General features: G+C 42.4%; 1 protein-coding gene across 2 annotated transcripts in view; it reads left to right on the forward strand.

Moving 5' to 3' along the window:
- Positions 1 to 26,907, forward strand: part of LOC308089996 (relaxin receptor 2-like) — a 231,202-nt gene that overhangs the window by 177,033 nt on the left and 27,262 nt on the right. For both annotated transcript variants that reach the window (XM_080435012.1, XM_080435011.1), the window contains exons 12-18: positions 3,192 to 3,263; positions 6,934 to 7,008; positions 11,274 to 11,345; positions 13,676 to 13,747; positions 14,496 to 14,725; positions 25,101 to 25,246; positions 26,061 to 26,156. In XM_080435012.1, coding sequence (XP_080291138.1) covers positions 3,192 to 3,263; positions 6,934 to 7,008; positions 11,274 to 11,345; positions 13,676 to 13,747; positions 14,496 to 14,725; positions 25,101 to 25,246; positions 26,061 to 26,156 — 763 coding nt within the window. The remainder of the gene's footprint in view (positions 1 to 3,191; positions 3,264 to 6,933; positions 7,009 to 11,273; positions 11,346 to 13,675; positions 13,748 to 14,495; positions 14,726 to 25,100; positions 25,247 to 26,060; positions 26,157 to 26,907) is intronic.

Raw genomic sequence — 26,907 nt, forward strand, 5'->3', positions numbered from 1 at the left:
CTCGCTCCGCTTAGGAGCTCCAGTCAAATCAAATATCGCTTTTGGAGGACAGACAGACGGCCTCACCGGGCTGACGTCAGCGGCACGCAGGTTATACTCAGTCGTCTGGGAGAAGAGTACCGGAGCACGCACAGCCCGGTTATAAATGAACTTCATGAGTCATTTCCCGATGGCCTGCTGGGGTAATCACTGATGTGGTCTGCAGTCATGGCCTGTTAAATCACAGGACAAAAACATGGCAAGCCATGAAAGAGTGAATTTAATTACATTTTGTATCCATCCAACCATATGGACTCTAGCGTCCCTATTAGATCTGCAGGCTCACAACGCGTCACGAGACCTTGTAGATCTGCTATTTCCGGCGAAGATATTTAGTGTAGAAGGAAATCATTAGAAAAGACTCTGGTGAACTAAGTTTAAGTGGTCAGGTTGCATTGAGCGGGGGATGAGAGAAGGTGAGAACTGCCCTCCTGCAGTCAGAGAAAGAATTGGGGCCGGCGACTGATCAAAATGTCAGTGATCGTTTTCCTTTTGGGTTTTTTAAGAACCATGATTTGTTTGTCTTGTTTGGCTTCACGCCGCCCCCAAGGGCATTGCTGCTGTGAGAAGATCAGACGTGGTCTTAGCGGATGTGTGAACTACATTTGACAAGTAACGTTACGTTATCTATCATTCCCAATAACTCATTCACTGACAGATTTATTTCTGGCTGTGTTTGCCCACTGCCAGCAATATTCGTATTTTTTTTTTACTTTCATCAGGTCACAAACAAAGTATATGCATTATGATCGCAAGTCCGATCGTTTGTAAACAGACAAGGTATGTGTGTGTAACGCCCAGTCAACAAACATTCCGATCGGCTTGGAGCCCTTCTCATGCAGCCCTGTGTAAACACGCCATTTCTCGTCAAAATTGCACAGGTAGATGTGTGAGTGGCCCAGAGAACAAATATTCAATCCGCGACATTCACTTCTCCTGTAGCAGCAGTTTGTAAACTGGCTTGTCTGGTGGAACACGGTGAGAAAAAAAAGGCAAGCCGAGAAAGAGCCGTTTTCAATGACAGAGTTAAACAGGGAGAAGACGGAAACGGAATTCTTGGATTGACGTTATTTCCGTATCCGGGTGAGTTACAGTGAAAGTAGTCACTGCGAGTGATAAAGAAGAGTGAGATCTTTTATAAAATCAAATTTAAAAAAAAATACGTTTATTACGTCCGTGGCAGAATTGGAGTTAAGAAAAACAGAAAATGTGGAGCTGAACGAAGGAGAGAGAAAAGAAAAGCAAGGCCCGTGAAGAGGAGACGGCAAACCGTTTTAAATTAATTGATACTAGACCGATGCCCGTTTGGAACGCAAGCCCCTCCGGATTACGCAATGCCTGTTGTACTTGTTCTACGAGTACCCATTGTACCCGTCAGAGTGCTTATGCAACAGTAGCCATTATCATAGTAATTGGAGACCAGTCTTTGGTGACAGCACCGATTACACACTTGCGTCCTCGATAATACACATGCCAAATTTGAAATCGGTCAGATGGTTCTCAAGATATGCAGGGGATAGGTACGCACGCACGCACGCAGGCAGGCAGGCAGGCAGATATATTCCCTGCATGTATAGACATAGATAGATATCCAGAGTCCCCAACATGGATAGACATCAGTCAAAATAACATGATGCTGTAGCAAGTAAGTTACGAGAACAGTGGTTCTCAAAGTGTGCTCCGGGGATCCCCAGGGCTCCTTGAGCAAAATAAATGAATGCAGAATAAAAATCATTTGAACCTCTTTCACCTCTGTGTATCTGGCTATTCGAAAATCGCAGATCTACAAGCTCACGACGCATTGTGAGCAGGGCCGGACTGGGACCAAAATTCAGCCCTGGCATTTTGGTCCGGACCGGCCCACCACCCCCCGGGTCGTTTTGTCAACGGGGGGGGGGGGGGGGTTCACTGTTTCAGCCCAGCACCTAGGCTGCACATGAACTCTGCAGCCGCACTGAGGCCCCTGCTAGGGTGACCACCCGTCCCGAAATTCGCGGGACAGTCCCGAAATTGGACCCTGTGTCCCGCGTCCAGCACAAGCAGAGCAATGTCCCGAAAATCAAAGATATAAAAAAAATAATAATAATAATTTTATTTTGATAATAAATCGGTAAAATCAGGCAAAAATAAGAATTAAATAACATAACCCTAACCTAACCCTAATCCTAACCCTAAAACCGAAATAAAGAAACCAAAAACTGGAAAAAAACGAACCCAATCCGCCCAGAACCGCAAAAAAAAATTGCGCGCGCGCAGGGGGTCCTCGTGCATGTGTCCCGCGAAACGGGTTCATCTGTCCCTCAATGGACCTGTTTGAAGGTGGTCACCCTAGCCCCTGCTGGGAAGCATCCCAGCCCAATCATTAACGTAACTAATAATTGGGCCGCGCGACCCGGAAATGACCGTAATAATCCTAAAACAGGAGCCAAATGGCCAGTCCGCGGCTGATTGTGAGCTTGTAGATCGGCTATTTTCAAAATATCTTGGAAAAAAATGCGAACGCAAATGGGGGTCCGTGGCACCAAATATTTTCAGATGGGGGTCCGCGGCACCAAATATTTTCAGATGGGGGTCCGCGGCTACTGGCCTTGACATGAAAAAAAATGTGATAACCACTGACCTAGATGCTATAATTTCACACTTTATTGTATAGGGCCTCTATCCATAGAGTTTAAAAATTAATATAGAGGGCACCTGAAATCCCCGCCCATCCACTTGTATGGTTGCTCAGCGCATACTCCCTTTTCACCCCTTCTTCCGGGTCGGGAAATGTGATGGGCGGGGCCTATTTGGGGCCTATGTGACACGTTTTTGCATCACGGTTTTGCTCATGTGCGCAACCCCGTGCGCAAGCTCATGAGTCGAGCCCATTGGTCGAAATCTTTTTGGCTCGTTCATGCGTCTGGCCCCAGCCGTAATAAGCTGCAGTACCTACGATTGGCCAGCATGTCCAATGTGCTTCACTGCTCCCCCTCGGTTCTGGGGGCTTGCCTTTTATCCCATGTGCATTACATTCACACACCCATATCGGTGGAGGCAACCTTGCAAGGCCTTGCTCAAGGACACTTGAGCAAGGCCTCTATACCTCCTGTGCCACACACGGTACAAGAGGTCCTGATTCATCCTGACTTTCCCCTTCTTTTCCTGTGCAGCTCACTGATGGACAACAGGATTACATACATACCCGAGAACACCTTCCAGTCCCTGCGGAACCTGGCAGAACTGTAAGTAAAACAACCTCCTCCATCTTGTCTGTGTGTCCGTCTGCACTCTGCACAAAAATATATAATTTCTTATCCACTTAAACACTTTCACTGCCAGGTATTAATTCATTCATCTGCCACTTCCAGCGGTTTTACCTTATTTTGTGTCTTTTTGACGGTCCGCCGTTCTCTTTTTTCAACCCGGATGTAAACAAAAAATGTCTTCACTGGGGGACGAGTCTCTCCTCTTTCCACCGGAACAAAAACATTGTAACCACAATCGTCCGTTCCGTTGTTAACGGCGGTTGAATATGGCTGTCTGGGAGAAGAAATCCGAGCTAGATGTGTTTTTCTAAATCTCATAGCATAGGAGTGGACGGGGTTATTTTTGGGGGATGACGTCATTTCCGGTTCTATCGTTCCCTCGCAGTTGAGGCATCATTCATAGGTTGGCGAAGAGCGCCCTCTAGCGTAATCACTAAAGTCAAGTGTTGGATTTGAAATGACGGAGATCTCCGTCAATGGCAGGGAATGTGTTAAGCCCTACTTCATATCGTCGTTGTTGGGTGGAAACTTTGTACGTGTGCAAAAAAAAAACTTTTCAGGAAATGGAAGAAATAATGTGTTCCAATGGATCCAATGTAGTTTATTTTATTTATTAACTTAATGTCTCTTTCCGACCATGAAGGGTAACTGTCACGACCCACTGGGTCTAGGGGAGTAGGGACGCAACAAAGGCAAGGTGTTTCAAGCCAAAACGTACGTTTTATTACAGGCAAATGGATTGTAACATACAATCAGTGCCAAAGACAACGATGTGCTACGAGTGCAAATTAGTGAACAGTGCTGAGCAGGAACCAAATCAGAGAAACTAAATAAAAATATCACTTCCCTAACCACTTGAGAACCCCCGAATATGTCTTCCTAACTAATAACCTAACAAATAAAAGGAAACCTAACTATCTGACTACTCTACTCAGAGTAATACAGAAATACAGTGATTGCCCTCTACCCGATGTGCTAACAAAGTGAAATAACAAAGTAAATACCTACAACACTACCTGCCCTGGATCAAATACAATATGCACTTCAGGATGAGTAGCAACCTTTACAAAAATGGGATTTAGCTGAAGTCAAACCAAAGGCTAGTTAAGGCACTACTCCTCTCTGCTCCGTTGGGCGTCTTACATTAGCCTCGTTCCCTGCCTTACTCATCTGCGAAGACAAAAGCCTGGTCACGACCTAAAGCAGAGTGTGTCTATAGGGGCTGGACTTACGTGGCACATATTTCCCCTGGAAACTATCTTTTTCAACCAATCACAACACTCGTTTCATTCACGGAGAATGTTGACAGATTTGTAAAGCGTCAACGTCATATCCTTGGGCGGTAGGCTACTTCCGCCAAATGCTGGTACTTCCGGTAAAGACACTCATCTGGCTAGGCCTTGCCCAGCGTGCTCTTACATAGTCACTCAGAACGGACAGCGGCCGTGAATGGAAACTCCAGATTGATTTTGAAGAGGTGGAGCGATGAAGACACGTGGATGAGGGTTGGAAGGAGCCAATGGTGGAGCTTGGTGTGGAGCAATCTGGGAACCCATCGTCAAATAAAAAGGAAAAACAGCGCCCCCAGCGTTTTTTCACTTTTGCATTTGACTCTGGGGGGAGTGATTAAATAGACCGACGCTGACTGGAAACTAGGGTTTTGGTCTGCCCTCAGCCCTCCACTTCCTGTGGTGCGCCTATGTTTGCTTCTGGGGGTCCCTGGAACAAAATATTTTGAGATGGGGGTCCGCGGCAAAATTCATATAATTTGGGGGTCCTTGACATGAAAGAGTTTGAGCACCACTGATATAGAAACGTTTGTTTTTCAGAATACTGTTGGGATTTAGAAGACATTTGTAGAATCGGCCTCAGGTCTTAATGGGTTAACTCATCCAGTGCCACATGACGTCAAAGACGTCACGAGGCCTGACGCCCCGTGTACCACATGACGTCAAAGACGTCATGAAAAAAAAATAATAATAAAATAAAAATGAAAAACATGTTCAGAACCCAAGATATGATGATTTGAAGATTTGCTGCTCCATTCACTCTTTGTTTAACTACTTACTGAAAAAGGCTGTATCTCGGCTCCTAAGCACTTTTTTTTTACAATGAATTTTGCTGTGGCACTCAGAGCCAAAATTCCATAAATAAGCATGGCATTGAAAGAGTTAAAACAAGGTAATTCAAAGCATAAAGAAGCATCAACAAATAAAATATGCATTGTGAAGTCCTGTGATGGTTTTTTGTTCATGTTTCCATTATAACTGAACCACCCCTGAAGGGGGAGGTACATACTGTTATAAAATAAACAGCAAAAAGCTAAAATAGCCGTTCAAGCCTACAATGATTTGCATTACGACATGCTGTGTGATCAGATCAAATATTTTTTAGCAATTAAAAGAAATTAAAAAACATTGAAATGTAAGTTCTGGGTTCCTTAGCTCCCGAGCAGGGCTTACATTTGGTTCTGAGAACCTTGTCTGAAACCGAGCCGATTTGGAAACAAATACATTTCACGGCACGGTTCACTTTGTTCTCGCAGTCAAAAAGAGCCATAAGTGTATCAAAACGTTATGGGAATAGTAGCACTCAAGGCTTGACTCAGCAGACACACCTCCTTTTTATTCAGGCTGACAGAGCCATACAAAGCCTTTCCAGCACTCAGAGCATACACATGGCCTAGTGATCTTCCTTTGTAACGAAGGAGAGTGGGCGCTCCAATCACCTTGACATTTCATTTTCTATATCATTACAGACTGTAGAAAGGTAGAGAAAGAGACAGTGTATGGCAGGGCCCCCGAAAAGCCCCAAATCATGTATTGCAGTGTTTCCCAAACGTTTTAGGTCATGCATATGTTTGTACACGGACAAATGTGTCCGTGGCAAAGACTTGGTCTTGTCCATGGCACATTTTAGATTTTCTTTTTTTACACACCATTGTAATGTTCTTATTTTGATCATAAAGACCCAATTACTGAATGTCAAGTCTCCAGGTTGTCTTCACAATATGTATGACACTGATGTACTCTGACACTATGGCACATTAGGAGTATCCAACTAGTGCTAGTGGTTCTCAAATGTTTTATTTGCAAGGACCCCCTTAACTTTGCAAAAAGGTTCCATTTGTACACTCTCAGAGTTGCAGACCTGTTATGGTCATTCAGGGCTAGCTCTTTATGTGTTTCTGGTAATATTATTGTCCGCTCATTTTGTATGTCCATGGCAAAAAAAATGTCCACCACAAGCCAGCATGGCGATGAACCCTGGTTTTAGGTCGATACCCAAAAGAGAGATCTGATGTCTACCTGGGACCCATACCAGTGAAAATGTCCGCTCACAACGGGACCCATAAAAATGTGTCTGCGACCCCAAAATGGGTCACCGATCCCGTGAATATACAGTATCATGGTCCAATATTCAAATTGGCCACTTGCTGAAACCTTAAACTACCTTGCTTTGAGAAGCAATGCCAGTGACATTGCTTATATGAATATTCATTGATCCAGAACTTCTCAAGGATTAGAATAGAATGGAAATACCGTATTGATCCCCAAGGGAAATTGAATAATCACCAAGTTACGCATTCCGTTGACTCTGTCTCCATCTGTCTGTCTGTCTGTCTGTCTGTCTCTCGCTCTCTCAGGGACTTATCCAGCAACAGGATAAAGGAACTGCCAAGGAACACATTTAAGAGTCTCTCAAAGACTCTCCTCAAGCTGTAAGTATTAACTCAAGTATTTTACGTGAATTGGAATTAATGACCTGACTGCAGACTAATTTATACTATTAAAAACATTGATAAGAAATGCACACTTGAGGACTCTCCTCAAGCTGTGAGTAGTAACCCAAGGGTCATGCAAATTAGTGAGTGAATGGAATTATAATTTATACCTGACTGCAGGCTAATTACTATAACATTCTTTGCAAATAAATGCATGCTTCTATTTTGGAAAAGGAATCTCTTTCTCTTTCCCAACTGCTAGACTGATCCTGGACCAAATATCAGATTTATTTCCATTAGAGTATAATCGTTGATTTAGTACCTACACTCAGATTTTTTTGGTTCCTGTAACACCCTATAGGCCATTAATAAGAACTGCAGTGCTGAAAACTATTTGTTTTGGTTTTAGTTTTTGTTCCTAACAATGATTTAACACCTAGACAACAGTGGTGGAAAAATTACAAATTTTCCATTACAATATTACAATTTTTCGCCGCAGATCAAACATACAGGTAATCTAGCATTGGCAGTTTTTTGTTAATTTTCATATAATGTTTTCTATAGCTACAGGGAGCCACAAGGGAGGGGCTAAAGAGCCGCAGGTGGCTCCAGAGCCGCAGGTTGCAGACCTCCGATTTAGTCACATGCAGACTCTGAGGAAGATAGAAAGATCGAAAAGTCAGTCATTCTGTTTTGTACTAGCACCTAAAAAAAAGTTTTACGGTCTGAGCTGCTCCAGTGTCAAAGTAAAAATACTCCTGGTCAAATATTACTCGACTGCAAGTGAAAGTTGCTTCGTCAAATTTGTGCTTGAGTTAAAGTGTGACACCTTCTGAGCTTGTAGATTGACTATTTTCAGTATACTGTGAAGTATCTCTTCCACGGCCTTAAAGGCTCTATTGCACTTTTGTAGTTGCCAACAACGCCATATTGTAGTTAAGTTTGTTGTTCCAGTGGTGAGAATGAATGGTGGTAGAATGAATGGAGTCATCACTAGTCAGTGAGGTATCTTTGCTTCCAGTTTATTACAGCAGCCAACCATCTCCACAGCCTAACGGCCGGGAGTGGCACACACACTACAAGCTGACATGTCATAGTCTTTATAGCCCATTCAGTGAAAGAGGAGGTACAGGAATGGGTGTGTCAGACTTCAAAGGTGAGCCCCCACCCGCCCAAGACATTTGCAACTGTCAAGGCAGGAAGGGGGAATGATGCTCTCTGTCTCCTGCAGGTAAGACAAAGAAAATGCTAAGAGCACCCCACACCCCGCTCAGACAAACCGGCACCTCTCTCTGACTCAATCCACTTCTTCTGTCTGTATGCTCCCTGTGAAATATGGCTTACATGTATATCATGTTATTAAATATACTCCAGACCCCCCATGGGAGACATTAAAACGTCTTCCACAAACACGTATATTTCAAAAGAACCACAAAGAACCGCCCCCCATGAAAAGCGACCGGAACACCAACCAGGAAAAAAAGTAAACATTCAGGAAGACCAAAACAGCAAACAACAGCATACAGAACAATGCATATACAAAAACCAAGATTACATATTACAGCAACACGGTGAATTACATCAAATAGACACATCCCCCAAAACTAATTAGCGTGCAGGATCCCTCTGTTAGCCTTTTAAACTCCAGGATAAAACATTACACAGCCACCACCCAGTGGAAGCTGACAGCATACAGTCGAATTACGCTCACCAAGTGATAACACCACCCCCCAAGATCAATGTCCCCCCCGCCCAGTCACCAAAATATACTCAAAGATAGCCTAATACTTATCCCTAAGTTTTACACCGTACCATCAAGCACAAATGACAACTACCACGGAAGTGCCTACACGGAGAAAAGAAGGCAGTGTACCCCCAATGAAACAATAATCCACAAAGCAAACTCACATTAAACACAGGAGACCAGAAAGTAAAAAAATACCCTCGCATCACTTCCCATGGCAGCCATAGCCCCACAGTTTAACCCACCCTTATCACAAAAACATAACCTCAGGTCCCATATGCGCAGTGTCCCGTTCGACAATGTCACTCTTGCAGTCTCCCTCAATGTCATCTTCTCACCCAGCCGTGCTCCAGCGCCGTACCCAGATTGTTCAACAGATAGCTGCATTTTAACAACAGAGCGCTCCACTAGCGACCGCTGAAGACGTGTTACCACACCCTTCACGAAGAACCCCTTCATCGCAAGTTCTCCGCTCTGCCGGCACCCGCTGTCCTCTCCCCACAACATACCCGCTACGAAGAACCCCGTCCAACCATAGGTTCCCCGCACTGCCGTCAGCACCGCAGCGCGCTCCTTTAGCAATCGCAGAAGATATGTTGTGCAGCCAGATGAGTCGTGCAGCCGTCCTAGATCTGGTCACGAGGTCCTCTCCCTGTAGATTCTCGAAAAGTTGTCGTCATCCCGTGCCGATGTCCATAATCACCTACACCCGCCGCACGTTCTTTCGACGCCTGGCTCAGTATCAACAACCAAACCAACGCGACTGCCGACTTTGACGCCATATGAGGTATATTCTTCCACTGCCGACAACCCATATGAAGTATCTCTTCCACGGCCTTAAAGGCTCTATTGCACTTTTGTAGTTGCCAACAACGCCATATTGTAGTTAAGTTTGTTGTTCCAGTGGTGAGAATGAATGGTGGTAGAATGAATGGAGTCATCACTAGTCAGTGAGGTATCTTTGCTTCCAGTTTATTACAGCAGCCAACCATCTCCACAGCCTAACGGCCGGGAGTGGCACACACACTACAAGCTTACATGTCATAGTCTTTATAGCCCATTCAGTGAAAGAGGAGGTACAGGAATGGGTGTGTCAGACTTCAAAGGTGAGCCCCCACCCGCCCAAGACATTTGCAACTGTCAAGGCAGGAAGGGGGAATGATGCTCTCTGTCTCCTGCAGGTAAGACAAAGAAAATGCTAAGAGCACCCCACTCAGACAAACCGGCACCTCTCTCTGACTCAATCCACTTCTTCTGTCTGTATGCTCCCTGTGAAATATGGCTTACATGTATATCATGTTATTAAATATACTCCAACTGTAATGTGCTTTTTCCCTTTTTCCCCTTCCTAGAAATGTAGTGGAGTCAAAAGTACAATATTTGTCTTTGAAATGTAGTGGAGTGAAAGGCATTAGTATCCAACAATACAAATACCAAAGTAAAGTACAGATATTTCACTTTTAAACATGTTTGGGGTCATTTTAACGTCTACTGAGGCTTTTGTGAACACTCCAGACAATTTTTAAATGACTTGATTCAGTATTTAGATATTTGATATTCATTTTAACAGACACGCGATCGCGCATCCTTCCTATACAAACCCATTGTAACTTCAAACTCCATTTTAGATTAACAGTGCCACAGGACGTTTAAAACGTCCGACGTCTAAAAAGCCCTGGGTGCCACAGGACTTCTAAAACGTCCAATGAAAAAAAAAAAGGTTCAGAACCCAAGATATGATGATTTGAAGATTTGTCTTTGTTTAACTACTTACTAAAAAAGGCTGTATCTCGGCTCCTAAGCACTTTTTTTTTACAATGAATTTTGGCTGTGGCACTCAAACTGCCATAAATAAGAATGGCACTGAATGAGTTAATCAAAAACACCTGTCCTTGGTTCTGGTGACTGATATTATCCTTCTAATGCGTGAGGAGACTGTGTTTTGTCAATTACTTTAAAAAAAAGTATTTTATTTTATTTTTTCATTATTTACATTTTTTTCATTTTCCCATTTTTTAAAAAAAAAATGTACGTAATTGAAGAAAAAAAATAAGTTCCCTCACATTAGAAGAACAATATCAGTCACCAGAACCAAGGATGGGTGTTTTCAATGAATCTAACATGGTTAAAATGGAGTTTGACGATACAATGGGTTTGTCTGTTAAAATGAATATCAAATATCTAAATACTGAATCAAGCAACTTAAGAACTGTCTGGGGGTGCTCACAAAAGCCCAAGTAGACGTTAAAATGACACCCAAACATGTTTGAAAGTGAAATATCCTTTTAAAATTGTGTTCCATCCCTCCACTAGAGTTCCAGACACAAGTAATCTATGCCTGCCAAGGCACAATGAAAGTGTTCTGGCAGCTCGTGGTGGTCCATCACCTTTTTACTAAGACACGTTTCTGTTGGTTTTTCCTTTAATTTGTCATCCATTTTATAGCCTCTACACTCCATCATTCACCTGTCATCCAGCCTTTGTCAAGTTCTCACCACCTGTATCCTGTTTGTGACAGAAACATTTCCTACAATCCCCCTCTCCGGATTCACCACGACATCTTTGTCCATCTAACCCATTTGCAGTCCCTGTAAGTACATGCATGTACCACATACACGCACACACACACACACACACACACATTTCAACTATTTTTGAAAAATCGTGACAATTATTTCTTAATTTTTTTCCGAAAAACTGTTAGGATTTAAAAAATCACACCCTGTGTGAAGTGGGCGGTGTCTTGCTAGCTAATCACAATACTGAATGGAGTCAACCAATCATGTACAAAAAATAAATACATTTATTGAAACACTCTTTATGATGGACGAAACCATAACTTGAAAAAAAACAATTTATGGTTTTTTTCAAGTTATGGTTTCTTATATAGGGCTATGCACATGTGTCATGTGACACTGGCCAATCACAGTCCTGAATAGACTGTGATTGGCCAATCACAGCGCAGGATAATTGTACAAATTTCCAAACCTCACTTATAGGGGCGGTTTCACAGCGCAGGATAATTGTACATTTTTCCAAACCTCACTTATAGGGGCGGTTTCACCGCCCAAAAATCACACCCTGTGTGAAGTTGGCGGTGTCTTGCTAGCTAATCACAATACTGAATGGAGTCAACCAATCATGTACAAAAAATAAATACATTTATTGAAACACTCTTTATGATGGAAGAAACCATAACTTAAAAAAAAACAAATTTATGTTTTTTTTTAAGTTATGGTTTCTTATATAGGGCTATGCACATGTGTCATGTGACACTGGCCAATCACAGTCCTGAATAGACTGTGATTGGCCAATCACGGTGCAGGGTTAGGCGGGGTACATTTTTGGCCAATCACAGCGCAGGATTTGTTGTACAAATATCCAAACCTCACTTATAGGGGCGGTTTCACCGCCCAAAAATCACACCCAGTGTGAAGTGGGCGGTGTGGTCACAGTGGTCATCACAGTGATGGAAGTTCACTTAAAGAAAAGTAATATTGTGGACCAACCATTGTACACCCCTAACTTAAAAAAAACCATATATGTGTTTTTTTTAAGTGCATAGTCCTATTTATAGGTCTATGCACATGTGTCATGTGTTTCACTAGCCAATCACAGTCCTGAATAGAGTCAGCGGTGGCCAATCATGGTGCAGGGTTAGGGGGGTACAATGGTGGCCAATCACAGCGCAGGGTTGGGGGGGTACAATGGGTGGGGGGGTACAATGGTGGCCAATCACAGTGCAGCGAATGTCGATGTCCAAACCTCACTTATAGGGGCGGTTTCACCGCCCAAAAATGTTTAGAAGCGGCCCCAGGTCTTAATGGGTTAATGCCCTACTTTGTCATACAAGACTGTCACACAGAAGGATTTAAAAATAGCCGATCTACAACTTTAGAAGGCTTCACATCACAACACGTTGTGAGCTTGTAGATCTGCTAAAGACATATGAGGTCTCCGCCAGACAGTGACGACATGAACAAGCAGCCACAGGGTGCAACTTATGGAGAGGAGGGGGTGGGATATTTTTTAGAAAGCTTGCCAAGGATTAAAATTGATATCAACAAAGGCTTTGATTTAAATAAGAAAGGGAGTTCAGCCAGTTAGGTCTGGTGCCTCACAGAAGAGGGACACGGCAGCAAACGTGAGAAAGAATGTACTGGAGCATAATAATAATGTATTCATTTTTAATTAAATGCCTTGATGACATATTCTACCTGTACGCCCAATACTGTAAATCACATTTTTGTTATTAACCTGCTGTAGCCTATAGGGATATTTCAACAGGCTAAAAAAGTAAAATAATCGTACGCAGGAAAAGAGACTCACAACAGAAAGAATACGATCAGGATAGGCTTACATTGATGCATTTTTAACCGTTGCTTTTAAAACCAACTTGAGTGAAAGTACAAAGTATTGGTATCCAAATGTACTTAAAGTACCAAAAGTAGAAAGTACTCATTATGCAGAAGGTCCAATATCACAAGTTTTCAAATGCATAAAATGTATGAAAATATTTTGAAAATAGCAGATCTACAAGCTCACAATGTGTTGCATCGGCTATTTTCAAATGGCCGAAATGTACTGTATATAGGGCTGGAGTGGTTGATGTATGTTTTGTAATAATAATACAAATCTACAAAGTATCTAGTAACTAAAATGTTCAAATAATTGCAGTGGAGTAAAAGTACAATATTTGCCGATGTGGTGGAGTAGAAGTAAAAGTACAGAAAATTGGAAATACTCAAGTGAAGTAAACATTTAATCGTACTTACAGTAGGTGCAGTACTTGAGTAAATGTACTTTGTTACTTTACACCACTGCCTACACTTAACAGTTACAGACACAAACACACGCTCACAAAGAAGTGCATGTGTTGATATGTTATTGTTGACGATCTGTTCTGTATTGTTACTGCAGAGCCCTGGAGGGAATGGACATCCCGGACATTCAGCCTCAGATGTTTCTGCACATGAACAACCTTTCTCATATGTACGTATCCTTCAGTCTCATTATGTACAGTAAATATCCTTTAGTCTCATTATGTACAGTAAATATCCTTTAGTCTCATTATGTACAGTAAATATCCTTTAGTCTCATTATGTACAGTAAATATCCTTTAGTCTCATGTACAGAAACCTTGTCCAAGACCATTACTTTTCAGGAAAAAACTAAACAAAATACTTGTGTTCAACTGGATCCAATGCAGTTATTATTTAGTCACAAGCTCTTGTTAAGACTTTTAATTGGTTGTGTTTATAAAACCAACTCCGAATTAACCACTTTCATTTTCACTTTCAAAATCTACAAACCTCAACACGTGTTGAATTAGTTTTTCAATGGACCGATGCGTGGGCATGACAAACCTTTAGACACATATCCATATAGCTACTACAGATAATACTGTATACCATACAAAAATGAAAAAGCAGCATCCGCACACAGTCCAAAAACTGAATTTGAATAATAAATTCAATGTTTGCACAGTTCTGAGTATATGGATGCTGGTTTTTCATTCTTATTGTTGTCTCAATGTTGTTGTTTTTCCACTTTTTTTTGTAACATTCATATAACATGTCATTCTTATTTCCTCTCTGTATGTACATAACACCCTTTTTCCTTTCCTGCTGTCTCCTTTCCTCCCTTATCATAAACAAAATAAAAGCAATTATAATAATAATGCCTCTTATTTGCATTGCGTTTTGTCTCAGACATGATTGTTATTATTATCACCCCGTAGCTATTTCAAGGCGTTCCAGTACTGCTCGTACGCGCCCCATGCCCGCTCCTGCAAGCCCAACACGGACGGGATCTCGTCCTTCGAGGACCTGCTGGCCAACATGGTGCTGAGGGTGTCCGTCTGGGTCATGGCCATCATCACCTGCGTCGGCAACCTGTTCGTCATCGGCATGAGGTCGCTGATACACTCCGAGAACAGCCTGCATGCCGTCTGCATCAAAGTCCTCTGCTGTGAGTTCACAAACACCTTCCCCCATAGGCGGCGGGTAATGAAGGCTAGGGCAGGCTCAATCTGGGAACCCATCGCCAAATAAAAAGGAAAAACAGCGCCCTCTGCTGTTTTTTACTTATTCATTTGGCTCTGGGCGGAGCTGAACGGACGACCCGTGCTCAGGGAAACCAGGGTTTTGGTCTGCCTTCAGCCTTTCACTTCCGGTGGTGTGACTATGTTTTCATTCCCACTAACAATATTTCTCCACGGAACAAAACACCATTTCTCCCAAATAACATGAATCGTTTTAGTTATAAGCCCACTTGTTTCTATGATGAAAGAGCAATTTAAAATGTTACTAACTTTCCGTGGTTTTGTCGGCTTCGCTATTGTTAAATGAGTTTCGGTTTGTTTCCAGTGGGGAACGAACGGCACACACGTAAATCCCGCCCACTACATTTGATTGGGTAAAGCGCAGCCTGCTTCCTGATCTGATGGCACACCCACTTTTAGCCAATGTGCACGGGTTGTCAACACGGCTACCGACAGATTCAAGCGCAACGATGGATCTGTTCTTGAGAGATTAGGGCAGGCTAAGCCTTCCCAAATGTTATGCTGGGGATTGGGCAAATTATATATAATATATGTGTGCAGCATTATATAGACCAATTATTTGTTTACAGACATTGAGACTGGACGCACAGGTGACTGTTTCACAGACAATTGGACTCGAGTCATAGTGACTCGACTCGAGTCTGACTCGAGTCGCATATTTGACGACTTGCGATTCGACTCGGACTTTGAAGGTAAAGACTTGCGACTCGACTCGGACTTGGAAGGTAAAAGACCAACGAGACTTGAGACTCGACTCGGACTTGCTAGCCAATGACTCCCGACTCGACTCGAGACAAGATGACTCTAATGACTCGTTTTGTTTTTTCCCCTATGAATGATCTGTGTGTGAAATGCGCTCACTCTACCGCAAATGCCTCTCTCTCTTCATACAACCCCATGCTCACTCTACCGCAAATGTGCTCTCTCTCTTTATATAAACACATGCTCACTCTACCGCAAATGCGCTATCTCTCTTAATACAACCCCATGCTCACTCTACCGCAAATGTGCTCTCTCTCTTTATATAAACCCATGCTCACTCTACCGCAAATGCGCAATCTCTCTTCATACAAATCCATGCTCACTCTACCACAAACGCCACCACCGCTCCCAGCGGGGTCATTTTGATTCTATGACGGCTGCCGTCTAGTTATCATCAGTGCCAGTGTTGTGAGGAAAAACAAGCAACCAGGTCTAGGAAAACCAGCCCAAAAGAAGCGAGTCAAGCGAAAATAGCAGATCTACAAGCTCACAACGCCTGGCGATGCAACTAGTTCGTGTTTTGTTTATGACCCCAGCCACCCCAACAACAACAGTAGCACCAGCCAGCGAGATATACGTACTTGTAAACATGAAAGTCACTCACCACTGTCGAATTTACTTTATCCATGGTAACAGCAATAAAGTCTTAGTCCGTTTTTTGGTGCGCAACACAACCCTCGTAAGTGAATTGCTTTCACCTGCTGCTGCTGTGCAGAGTGTGCGCTAAAGGGCATATCTCCGCCAAGCCAGGGTGACCTACCCAGGCTCATGAAATTCATATGCAGGCATAGTAGCCAATTAGAATGAAATCTGCAAAAACTGAATCATATACTGATACAGAACCATATATTGGCTATTTATTATGGCTGTCGGGTGGAAATCTTGTATGTTCCTTTTTCATTATTATTTAAAAACAATTTGAAATCGTGAAAATAGCCAATCTACAAGCTGTAATTATTTAATAATTAAGAAATACTATATTTTAAAGACTGAAACATCAACTAAAGTCAATATTAGAGCAAGTTCATTCACATTTCATTTGAAGGAAAATAACTTGTGGGTAAAATTCATTCTGTGAATCTAATGTGATTAATGTGAGCCCTACTTCAGTCAGTGAAGTCCAGGGCTGAATGTGACATATTGATACCTATATAACTAAATATTGGTCATTTGCCAACACATTATTTTGTGAAATAAATGGGTTATATTTCACAGATAGTTATACTATTCTTATAATATATTAAAATACAATCATCCTTAACCTTCAAGTTAAATGCATTATTGACTTGCCCACAACAGAAAGACTTGGGACTCGACTTGGACTTGGGACCAAATGACTTGGGACTCGACTTGGACTCGGACCGGAGGGTTGGATTGACTTGGGACTCGACTTGGACTTGGGACCAAATGACTTGGGACTCGACTTGGGACTCGGACCTGAGGGTTGGATTGACTTGGGACTCGACTTGGACTTGGGACCAAATGACTTGGGACTCGACTTGGACTTGGGACCAAACGACTTGGGACTCGACTTGGACTTGGGACCAAATGACTTGGGACTCGACTTGGACTCGGACCGGAGCGACTTGAACAATTGTCTGCTGTTTCATGTAATCAATTCCCAACAGATCCCCAAACCTGTTGTTTTGGGGATCACTGGTTTCAGTTCATTCAACCTCCTCTGTGTTGGCTGGTGAGGTGCGCGCCGAGAATAGCTGACATGCAAGCTCACAACCGCATCGCAGATGCGACCGTTGTGCCCTTGGAGGTCTGCTATTCTCAGCCGTTCTCTGCGCGTCACACGTTTGTGGGACAGAGCATAAATTAGGCTTGATGGGCTGCAGCAGCGCCAGCAAGAGCAGGCTCTGTGCGTGATCATAGCGCGCTCCCTCCGGTCTGATGACAGCCACTGGAGGTGGGGTTTGGAGGACAACTGCTTAACCCTGGCGCTGTGTATAAACTGGTCAATATAGCCTTCCCAATTGTTAGGCTCACCCGTCGCCTATGCCTTCACCGTCTGTCGGGTTCAGACACTTTTATCCGCGGCTGTGGAGGGAGCATGGGAGTTAATCCATTCAATCTGTGAACGCATACTGTGTCATTTTAGATTTTTTAGCTATAACCATTATTTTATACTTTTGGCTATTCAAAAATAGCAGATCTACAAGCTCAGGGCTTGATCTTTGAATATACAAGCAAATCAAGCAACATTTTTAACTCAAATCTTTGCTTCTGGGGATTTTACAAATGTCTTCTAAATTATAACAGTTTTTATTCTTTTTTTAAACTTACGTTGCTACTGTATATATCACTGGTTATCAAAAAAATGTCATGTCAAAGACCCCCAAAATGATATGTATTTGTCCGCGGACCCCGCCGGCACTGGGTGCCGCGCTATGAGCTTATATATCTGCTATTTTTTTATAGCCAAATAAATCTAAAATGACACACAGATGCGTTCCCTGTCCGGTCTTAATGGGTTAAAATAAGGCTTTCATACAATTTACAATTCAGGCATTTAGCAGACGCTCTTAATCCAGAGCGCCTCACGTAAGCAAGGACAACACAAGATAATACATCAAATGCATAGAAATATTAATCTAATAATAAAGTAATACATAAGTAAACCAATAAACTAATTCATGAATCATATCATATCGTAGAAACCTTGTATCCCCATTTACATTTTTGTGTTTCCGTAAATGAATGCCCTACTTCATCATATAAGAGTGTCACACAAAAGTAGTGACACAATAGCAGATCTACAAGCTGACTATTTTCATTTTGTTTTTTAAATAATAATAAAAATGGAAGGTTTTAGATATACAAGGTTTCCACCCAACAGCATCGATATGCTAGCTATGGTTTTGGATTTGGGCTAAGGGAGTACTTTGACTCAGGAATCAGGGGAAAAAGTTGGAGAACCACTGTTCCAGCAGTATGATCTTGACGTGTGTGGTAAATATCAATATTTGTGTCGCGCCCGCCCCGGAAGTCCTCTTCTTGACCACAATGTTAAGAATGTAATTTAGAGAGAATGTTGTTTAACCCATTTTGGGTGGGAACCCCTATTTGTATCTATACCTTTCAGGATGGGAACCCCTTTTGGGGTTCTTATCGCTGTGTACAGTATATAGCAACATACGTTTGTTGTAATTTTTGAATACATATTTGAAGTTTTTCAGAAAACTTAGGTCATGATTTAGAACATGCATGGGCAACTGGCGGCCCGGGGGCCACGTGCGGCCTTCACCTTCACTTAATGCGGCCCGCAGGTTTGGATCGGAATACTGATATATTATTGATTTCAGCTGTTACAATTCCAAACATGCAAACATGACCCGCTTTAATTACTTCAGTCTATATTATTAGTTTAATGTCCAATGTATTTGTTTAAGTTCATAAAGTTAACTTAAGTATAACTAAATGCATTTGAAATTAAATAAAAATGTAACTTTTGAGGATTCCAATTCCAAAAGTAGCAAAAATAGCAGATCTACAAGCTCAAAACATTGTAGACCGGCTATTTTTGCTACTTTTGTGTGACATACTAGAATGACTAAGTTATTTACGGAAAAAAGTTAAAATATGGAGATAAGAGGTTTCTGCCCGACAGCAACAATATGCAACGTGGCCCATCATCAAAGTTGCCCACCCATGATTTAGAAGGTGTTTTTAGAATCGGCCTCGGGTCTAAATGGGTTAAACATGTGCTAGGTTCATTGGCCCCGATTCATAAAGGGATTTACGACCATATTTTGTACCTACCGGCATTTAGGACAAATCCTACACCTGCAGTCGGATTCATAAAAGTTTTTTTGTCTGTGTTTTGTGCGTCAGGTGCGCATGTTCTCAGGTCAGCCCTGAGGCTGTCTTACCAGGGCTGAAATGTGCGTATGTCTTTAGAATGCTTTATTCTTCATGCCAAAATCAATTACAACAGTGGCAAACCTCAAATAAAATATATATATGCCCAACATTTGTCAACACATATATATAAAAAAATAAAAAAATAAATGTCAAACTATATATTGCTTGTAGCCTAGTAGCCTATGCATCATATAGACATGATGTAGATTCCACCGCTTTTTATTTATTTTCTAGGCTATCAGTTGCATTTAGAGTTGAATTATTAGGTCCCCGTCCCTCAGTGTGTTTGCCAGCGGGCCATCTCAGCCAAAGTGTCACGTAATAATGAAAATAGGCTATGATGCCTTAATGAAACTGCGGAGGGACTGACGCACCTCTGTCCGTGCTGCAGTATTAATTTGTAGGCTAATAGTCTACTGTAGGCTACTCTACTGTATTTTGATCACATGAACACCACACACAACAGATCTAATATTCCCCATTCCGACGTAGGACAGTGATATATTAATCAAAAATGCACTAATTTAATCAATAAGTAATCAATAAGCTCTGGTCCATAATCGGATAGCAGCGTTCCACTTGTATGCTGGATTTCATCATCTTTTTACCTTGGTATAAGTCCGCAATGTTCATTAGAAAAGGCTTATATATATCCTTTCCACGTTTTATTAGCCTTTTATTTGGTAATGGGGTTAAACCTTGTAAACTTATTTATTCTCATTACACATGAGAGCATTTATTACGTGATCCGCTTCCAGACAGAACAGTAAGTTGTCAAGGCGATGCGAAGCCGCATCTGTTATCTTTAGACGAGGCGGAGTTGAACTTCAAACTTTCATCAGCGTTGCCAGATGTTGTGAGAGAACAACATGCTGCAGTACGGTGCTGCAGTGGAAAGGGTCAGCGAGTTCAAGTTCCTCGGAGTACACATCGAGGAGGACCTCAAATGGGAGACGCACTCCACACACGTGAGGAAAAAGGCTCAGCAGCGACTGTACTGGCTCCGCCGCCTGAAGAAGCTCGGAGTAGGACATCGTATCCTCAGGCTGTACTACAACAGTTCTGTTGAAGGCATCCTAACAGGCTGTGTCACGGCCTGGTACGGGAACTGCACTGCCCGAGAAAAGATCAGCCTACAACGAGTAGTGCGATCGGCAGAGCGGATAATGGGACTCGAGCTCCCAGCGCTCCAGGAACTGTACAAAAAGCGGTGCGTGGTCAAAGCCAAGCGCATCATCAAGGACAAGCACCACCCAAGTCACAGACTGTTCAACCCCCTACAACGACCGCGACCGGGCAAGGGGCTCTACCGCAGTATCAAGAGTTCCACCACCAGGTTCTGGTGTAGTTTCAACCGGCTGCTGTCAGAATGCTGAATGGGGCATAAGCCTGAATGAGGCATAGGCCTTGTTCAGCAGCCTGACAACAGGCGGCGCAGACTTTTCTGGCTCTTCCTGAACACACCTGTGGATTATACCAGGGACAATGACTTGGACTTTAGCCCCCCCTCGGACACACCTGTGGACTACACCAGGTACAAATGACTTTTTGTTGCACTCCCTCATGGAGCTACCTGCGGATTATACTAGGGTCAGTCCACTCTAGGTGGACACGCACTGACCTTTTGCACCTTAATCCCTTGTATAACGCACTGACTTTTTTTTGTTTTTTTTTATTGTGCTCCTTTTCCTCTAAGCACCTTAACGTCCATTGTCTATCATGCACAGTATAAGTATAACATGCACAGTATACAATACATTGCTGCTATGCTCAGGCACCTTAGTTTAGTTTTTTTAGTTTTTTATTATCTCAGGTCATTTGTAAATATGTAGATAACTTGTCTGGCCTTCTGTTGCTCTCTTGTTTTGATCTCCTTCCCACTTGCCCCCCACCCTCTTCTTCTCCCCCCCCCTCTTCTTTCTATGGAAACTAACGTTGCGATGGGAACGATGTACAAAAAAGAATTTCACCCACTTTTTTACCTTGTAAACCTGTGATGTGACAATAAAACTGATTCTGATTCTGATTCTGAGAAATAAGCAACCAGGTCTAGGAAAACAAGCCCAAAAGAAGCAACTGGCACTTAGGCCATTATAAGCACTTTAATTAAACCGTTGTGAGCTTGTAGATCTGCTATATTAAAAAAAAATCTTGTAATAAAATGTGCAATATTTGGAAGATTTTTTAAACATTCTAACAACACAAATCTGCCTCCAGCTGGCACAAAACATTTTCAGATGGGGCTTATAGGGATAAATTAGCCTACATATTAACTTGGGGGTCCATGTCATAAAAATATTTGAGAACCACCGGTTAAAACAATTGAACAATTGTGAAGCAAGCCCAAATAACCAACTACACTTTAGAAACAAGCCCAAAAAAACGCGGTCCCCAGCTACCAATATTTACAAGCAACTTTACAGAAAAATAAGCCCAAATTCGCTTATAATAAGCGGACATGGCAACGCTGTTTAGCACAGTTCAGCACGGTGACGTTAAAGTTGGATGCTGTTGGACGCAGCCTTCCAGAGTAATCATCACACCTGGTCATACGCACTGGTTGTACGCACGTCTCTGTGATATACGAACCCCTTTGGGAATTGCACGTCCGTTTGTGACTACCAAAATACGACCGGCCTTTACGAACTTTATTTACCCCATATTTACGACCCTCGTTATGAATCGGGGCCATTGTTTACCTATAGTTTCAGATTGTTATAACAGATTGTTATTTGGATAGTGTTTAGACTGATGCTAGGTCCTTGGTTTACCTGTCTTCCTAGTTTACTGATCGAGGCACTACACACTGCCTCTTCTGCATTTTATGTATGTCATTACCTTGCTCATTAAGTCGCTCTGTATACTTAATTGGATATAATTGGATCCTCACAAAAGCTAATTTATAAGATCGTACCATTACCATTAAATGGGTTCGCTTTCCTGATTGGATGTTGCATACCAAATGCACTCTGTCGAAAAACAACAAGCCAGACACTTCTTTGTAGAATTCTTTATTAACTTATTATGACCAAAGTCAGAAACACACACACACACACACACACACACACACACACACACACACACACACACACACACACACACACACACACACACACTTGAAATATTTATTTATGTCCGCATAAACAGAAGTACAAGATGTACAAAGGACATAAACACAAAGTGCATATAAGGCAGAGCGCGTGCGTGTGTGTGTGTGTGTGCGTGTGTGTGTGTCCTTTAAAACTTCAAAGAACGGACACACGCTTTCAAGTTTATTTGCTGATAACAGAATCTTCTAGTGGTGTTATCTTAGTGGAGAATATGGCAGTGTGCGCGCGAGTGTGTCCACCTGCAGTCGGGTGACAAATGGCTTCACCCGTAGACACTGTGACCTCACAGCACAGACCATTCATCATTGATTGTCTTATATTATTGCTGTCTGGCAGAATGAATGCCCTACTGTGTCCTACAAGAGTGTCACGCAAAAGGCGCTTGTAGATCGCCTATTTTCACTGTTTTTAAATCTTTAAAAAAGGCAGATTTTTGCCTATAATGACATTGATTATTGATTATTACTTTACTTACGGTAAATGGTGCATTTATATAGCGCTTTTATCCAAAGCACTATACATAGATTGTGCAGCAATTAGGGGTTTCAGAGTCTTGCTCAAGGACACTTCGACACTAGCTCTGGGGGAGCCCGGGATCGAACTGGGAACCTCGCGGTTCCCATCCGGGCCGGACGCTCTACCGGCCACTCTACCCCTGAGCCCCTGCCGCCCCACTTATGCTCTTTGCCCCCTATGGGGCATAAGGCATCGATAATGTTCCTCCACCTATCACAGTCTTTGGCAACCACACTGTAAAATGTTAATTGAAATAAAGAAACCAATTGCCTTGAAATTAATTAGTAAAGTTGATTATTCATTTTCAGTGGTGAAAGCTGAAACTATCTGTGTTTAGGTAACTTAACTCTTTGACTGCCAGAAATAAAACATAATTTTCCACGCCAGGCGATTTTTGAGTGTTTTCACTAACCTTCAAAATCATAGAATATTCATCTCCAGGATGATCGATCCCCCGATCGCTTTAAAAAAGACATATCCGAGTGTCTTAGAATTTGGGGGGGGGGGGGGGGGATGTATGTCCAAGTGAGAGAAGAACTCTTGGAATAAAATCCAAAGTGTTCTTTGTTCTTTGGGGTAATGCAAATTCAGTGCGTAAATCAGTCCAACAGTAGGCAGATGGCATGTGGGAGACTTTGAAGGTCCTCTATCACTGTTGTACCTTCCAAGACGATAGATGTAAGTGAAGCGTCCAGGTGCAGCGAGCGAGGAGAAGCCTCGCTCACTGCAGGAACCACAGTCTTCGGAAACCACTATCAGGATCCCAAGATCCTAACAACCACAACAACAATTACAGGTCAAATGTCGCCTTGCATTTATACGGTAGAAAACACAAGGCACACCCACTAAGAGGAAGTAAAATTCTGGAATTATGTTCAATAGAAAGAACAGACTTTGAATATTGTACTACTTGCATAAATAATTAACAGAATGATTAATGATTTAAGTACATCTAGACAGCTGTTTGTCTTTCTGCTTGAACGTAGAGTTGTTATACCAAGATCTCTTATGACCAGATGGTGTTCTATAGTATAGCAAACCTATTTAACAAGAGCATCAGTGCAAAGAAGTGTTGATGTTGTTAGAAGAAAAAGTGTTTAACATGGTTGTTTTTAGGTGTTAGTCTTTAATTAGTTATAGGAAATATTAGTAGATCGCCTCCTAAAGACAAGTGAAGGTACCTGTGTGTATAGATAAATGTTTTATCCATTTATTTATTTAGTTTTTGAAAGCATTTGGGTTTCACATGGGGTGACTCTAGGGGTCCTTCAGAGATAGGTCATCAGTGCATACAATAAGAAGCTACAGAAGTGTTGATGAAGCTGAGTGGAAGATAAGTAATACTAATACTAAAATATGTCAAAGTAACAAAGACGAGTGTTCAAATAAATTGGGCATCCTGTGGTGTGGAATGAGATAGATCCGCCTACGTCTGACGTCAAACGGAGCAGAGGAAGACCCAAAAACACCTGGAGAAGGAGACAGATCTTCCTCAGGCAGCCATTGTGGAAGATCCACATGTCGCACTTGCTCATGTCGCACTTGGTTATTCGCCAGCACTCGGCTCCATATAGTAGAACCGGCTTGACCAGGGTGTATATAAGCAGATGTCTGCGCTGGATGTCTTTTTGTGCAGCATTGTCGTGGCTAATCAGACTTCTCAAGTCGTCAACGACTTCAAGCGATAAATCATTTATGGCGATGCATGCCTGTGTGGTGGTTTTGATGGACATCGCTTTGGTTTTGGTGGTGTTGATTATTGATTATTATAGTGCATTATTGATTTTTTTAAATAATCGATTAGTTCGATTAACGGTTGCACCGGGTCCGCTAGTTTGTTGTAGGTGCAGACTGTCTGATGGGGTGTATCTGTTCTTTATTGTTGTAGGTGCAGACTGTCTGATAGGGGTGTATCTGTTCTTTATTGTTGTAGGTGCAGACTGTCTGATGGGGATGTATCTGTTCTTTATTGTTTGAGGTGCAGACTGTCTGATAGGAGTGTATCTGTTCTTTATTGTTGTAGGTGCAGACTGTCTGATGGGCGTGTATCTGTTCTTTCTGGGCGTGTCTGACGTGAAGTTCAGGGGACAGTACAACAGGAACGCCCTGGCCTGGATGGAAAGCGTGGAATGCAGAACAATCGGCTTTCTCGCAATGCTCTCCACTGAGGTAATCTCATCTAATCGTGTGTTTTAAGAAACACTGATGAAGGCCTGAGTAGCCGTAACGCGTCCATTTGTCAGGCTGCTGTAGATTAAAAAACTCAGCTTGGAAGAAAAAAAATGCAGCAAAAAAAAGTACTACAGTACTCAAGTAAATGTACTTAGCTACTGTCCACCACTTATCCCAATGCAGCATGATGAAGAGGATCAAGTTTCGCCAATGTTGAAGAACAGGCAAATGTGTAAACAGCGTTGCCATAGTCGAGCTGAGATTAGAAAAGGAAAAACACGACTTCATTCTATTAAAAAAAGAAACAACAACCTCAAAGTAAATAAGTGTATTGGCCAAAGAATCAATGTGATTTTTTAAGTTCCGATTTTTATCCAACCAGATACCGAGGTATTTGTATAGCTCAATCCATTTTACGGATGTTCCATCCAGTGTGTAATATTAAATTTAACTCGGTGTACAAAATGTCACCAAAATGGACTCTTCCGGGTCCTTTTGGCTACATTTTGTACACTCTCAGAGTTAAATGAACACTGAGGTTTATGTTGTAAGGCCTATTGTATCGTCTCTGTCGGGTGGAAACCTCATATGTCCAAAACTGTTACTTTTCAGTATACAAATTCTCTTCACGCCGCGTTTCGAGCTTGTGGATCTGCTACTTTTGATGCTTTTGTGTGACGCTGTAGTATGATCAAGTAGCGCATTCATTTACAAAAAAACACCAAAAGTTAGAATTTGGAGATAAGAGGTTTCTGCCCGACAGCGACGGTATGTAGGTATTCTATGTTGTGTGTGTTCCACTGTCCTTCAGGTGTCAGTGCTCCTCCTGAGCTACCTGACTCTGGAGAAGTTTCTGGTCATCGTCTTTCCCTTCAGCAACCTCCGTCCGAACAAACGACAGACTGTGGTGAGTCATGTTGCAGGGATGTAACATTACTAGAAGGTCGGGCCGCTACGCGGCCCTCCCGTCTAGTAGCCTGGCCCGCACATCGGAGACAGAGACAGAAGAGCGTGTAGACGTTCCTTGCAACACCGGTGCTTGTTTCTCGCACATGATTTGGCAACGCGCAAAACGAAAGCGAAACCTAACTGCAGCATGCAAACCGAAAGCGAAACCTAACTGCATCATGCAAACCAAAAGCGAAACCTAACATGCAACTGACAAACGTGTCCCAACTGACAATTTACCAGTTACCAGTTACAGCCAGTTTGCCGATTGTAGTATAGATTGTCGTTATCGTGATGTCGCAACAACAAGAAATATCTCAATATTGAGCACCCTGCCATTTAGCTTAGCAGCTAGCTTAGCTTTACTGCGATACAAAGCCGTAGTGTAGCAACTACATTTTTGGACACACCGACTTATTTGTGTATTCCAAAGGTCACTTTAGCCTTCGTGATTTTGGGGGATAAACAATTACCTCAAGAACAGATATATAATTAGTGTAATATCACTTATAAGACAAAATCTCATTTGGCTGACCAGACTTCAAACACTTTTAAACCCATTTATCAGTAAAAAAAAATCCCGAAGTTACTGCACTTTGTAGGGCAGTTTAGTCGACCAGCTCTAGTACCAAGAGACAACAAGCTAAAGTGGCACACAGCCTCAAACAAGCAGCGTGCATCTCATTAATCTCAATGAGCCTTAGCATAGT

Source organism: Gymnoscopelus braueri (assembly GCF_963280865.1).
Source record: "Gymnoscopelus braueri genome assembly, chromosome: 8".
Classification (NCBI taxonomy): domain Eukaryota; kingdom Metazoa; phylum Chordata; class Actinopteri; order Myctophiformes; family Myctophidae; genus Gymnoscopelus; species Gymnoscopelus braueri.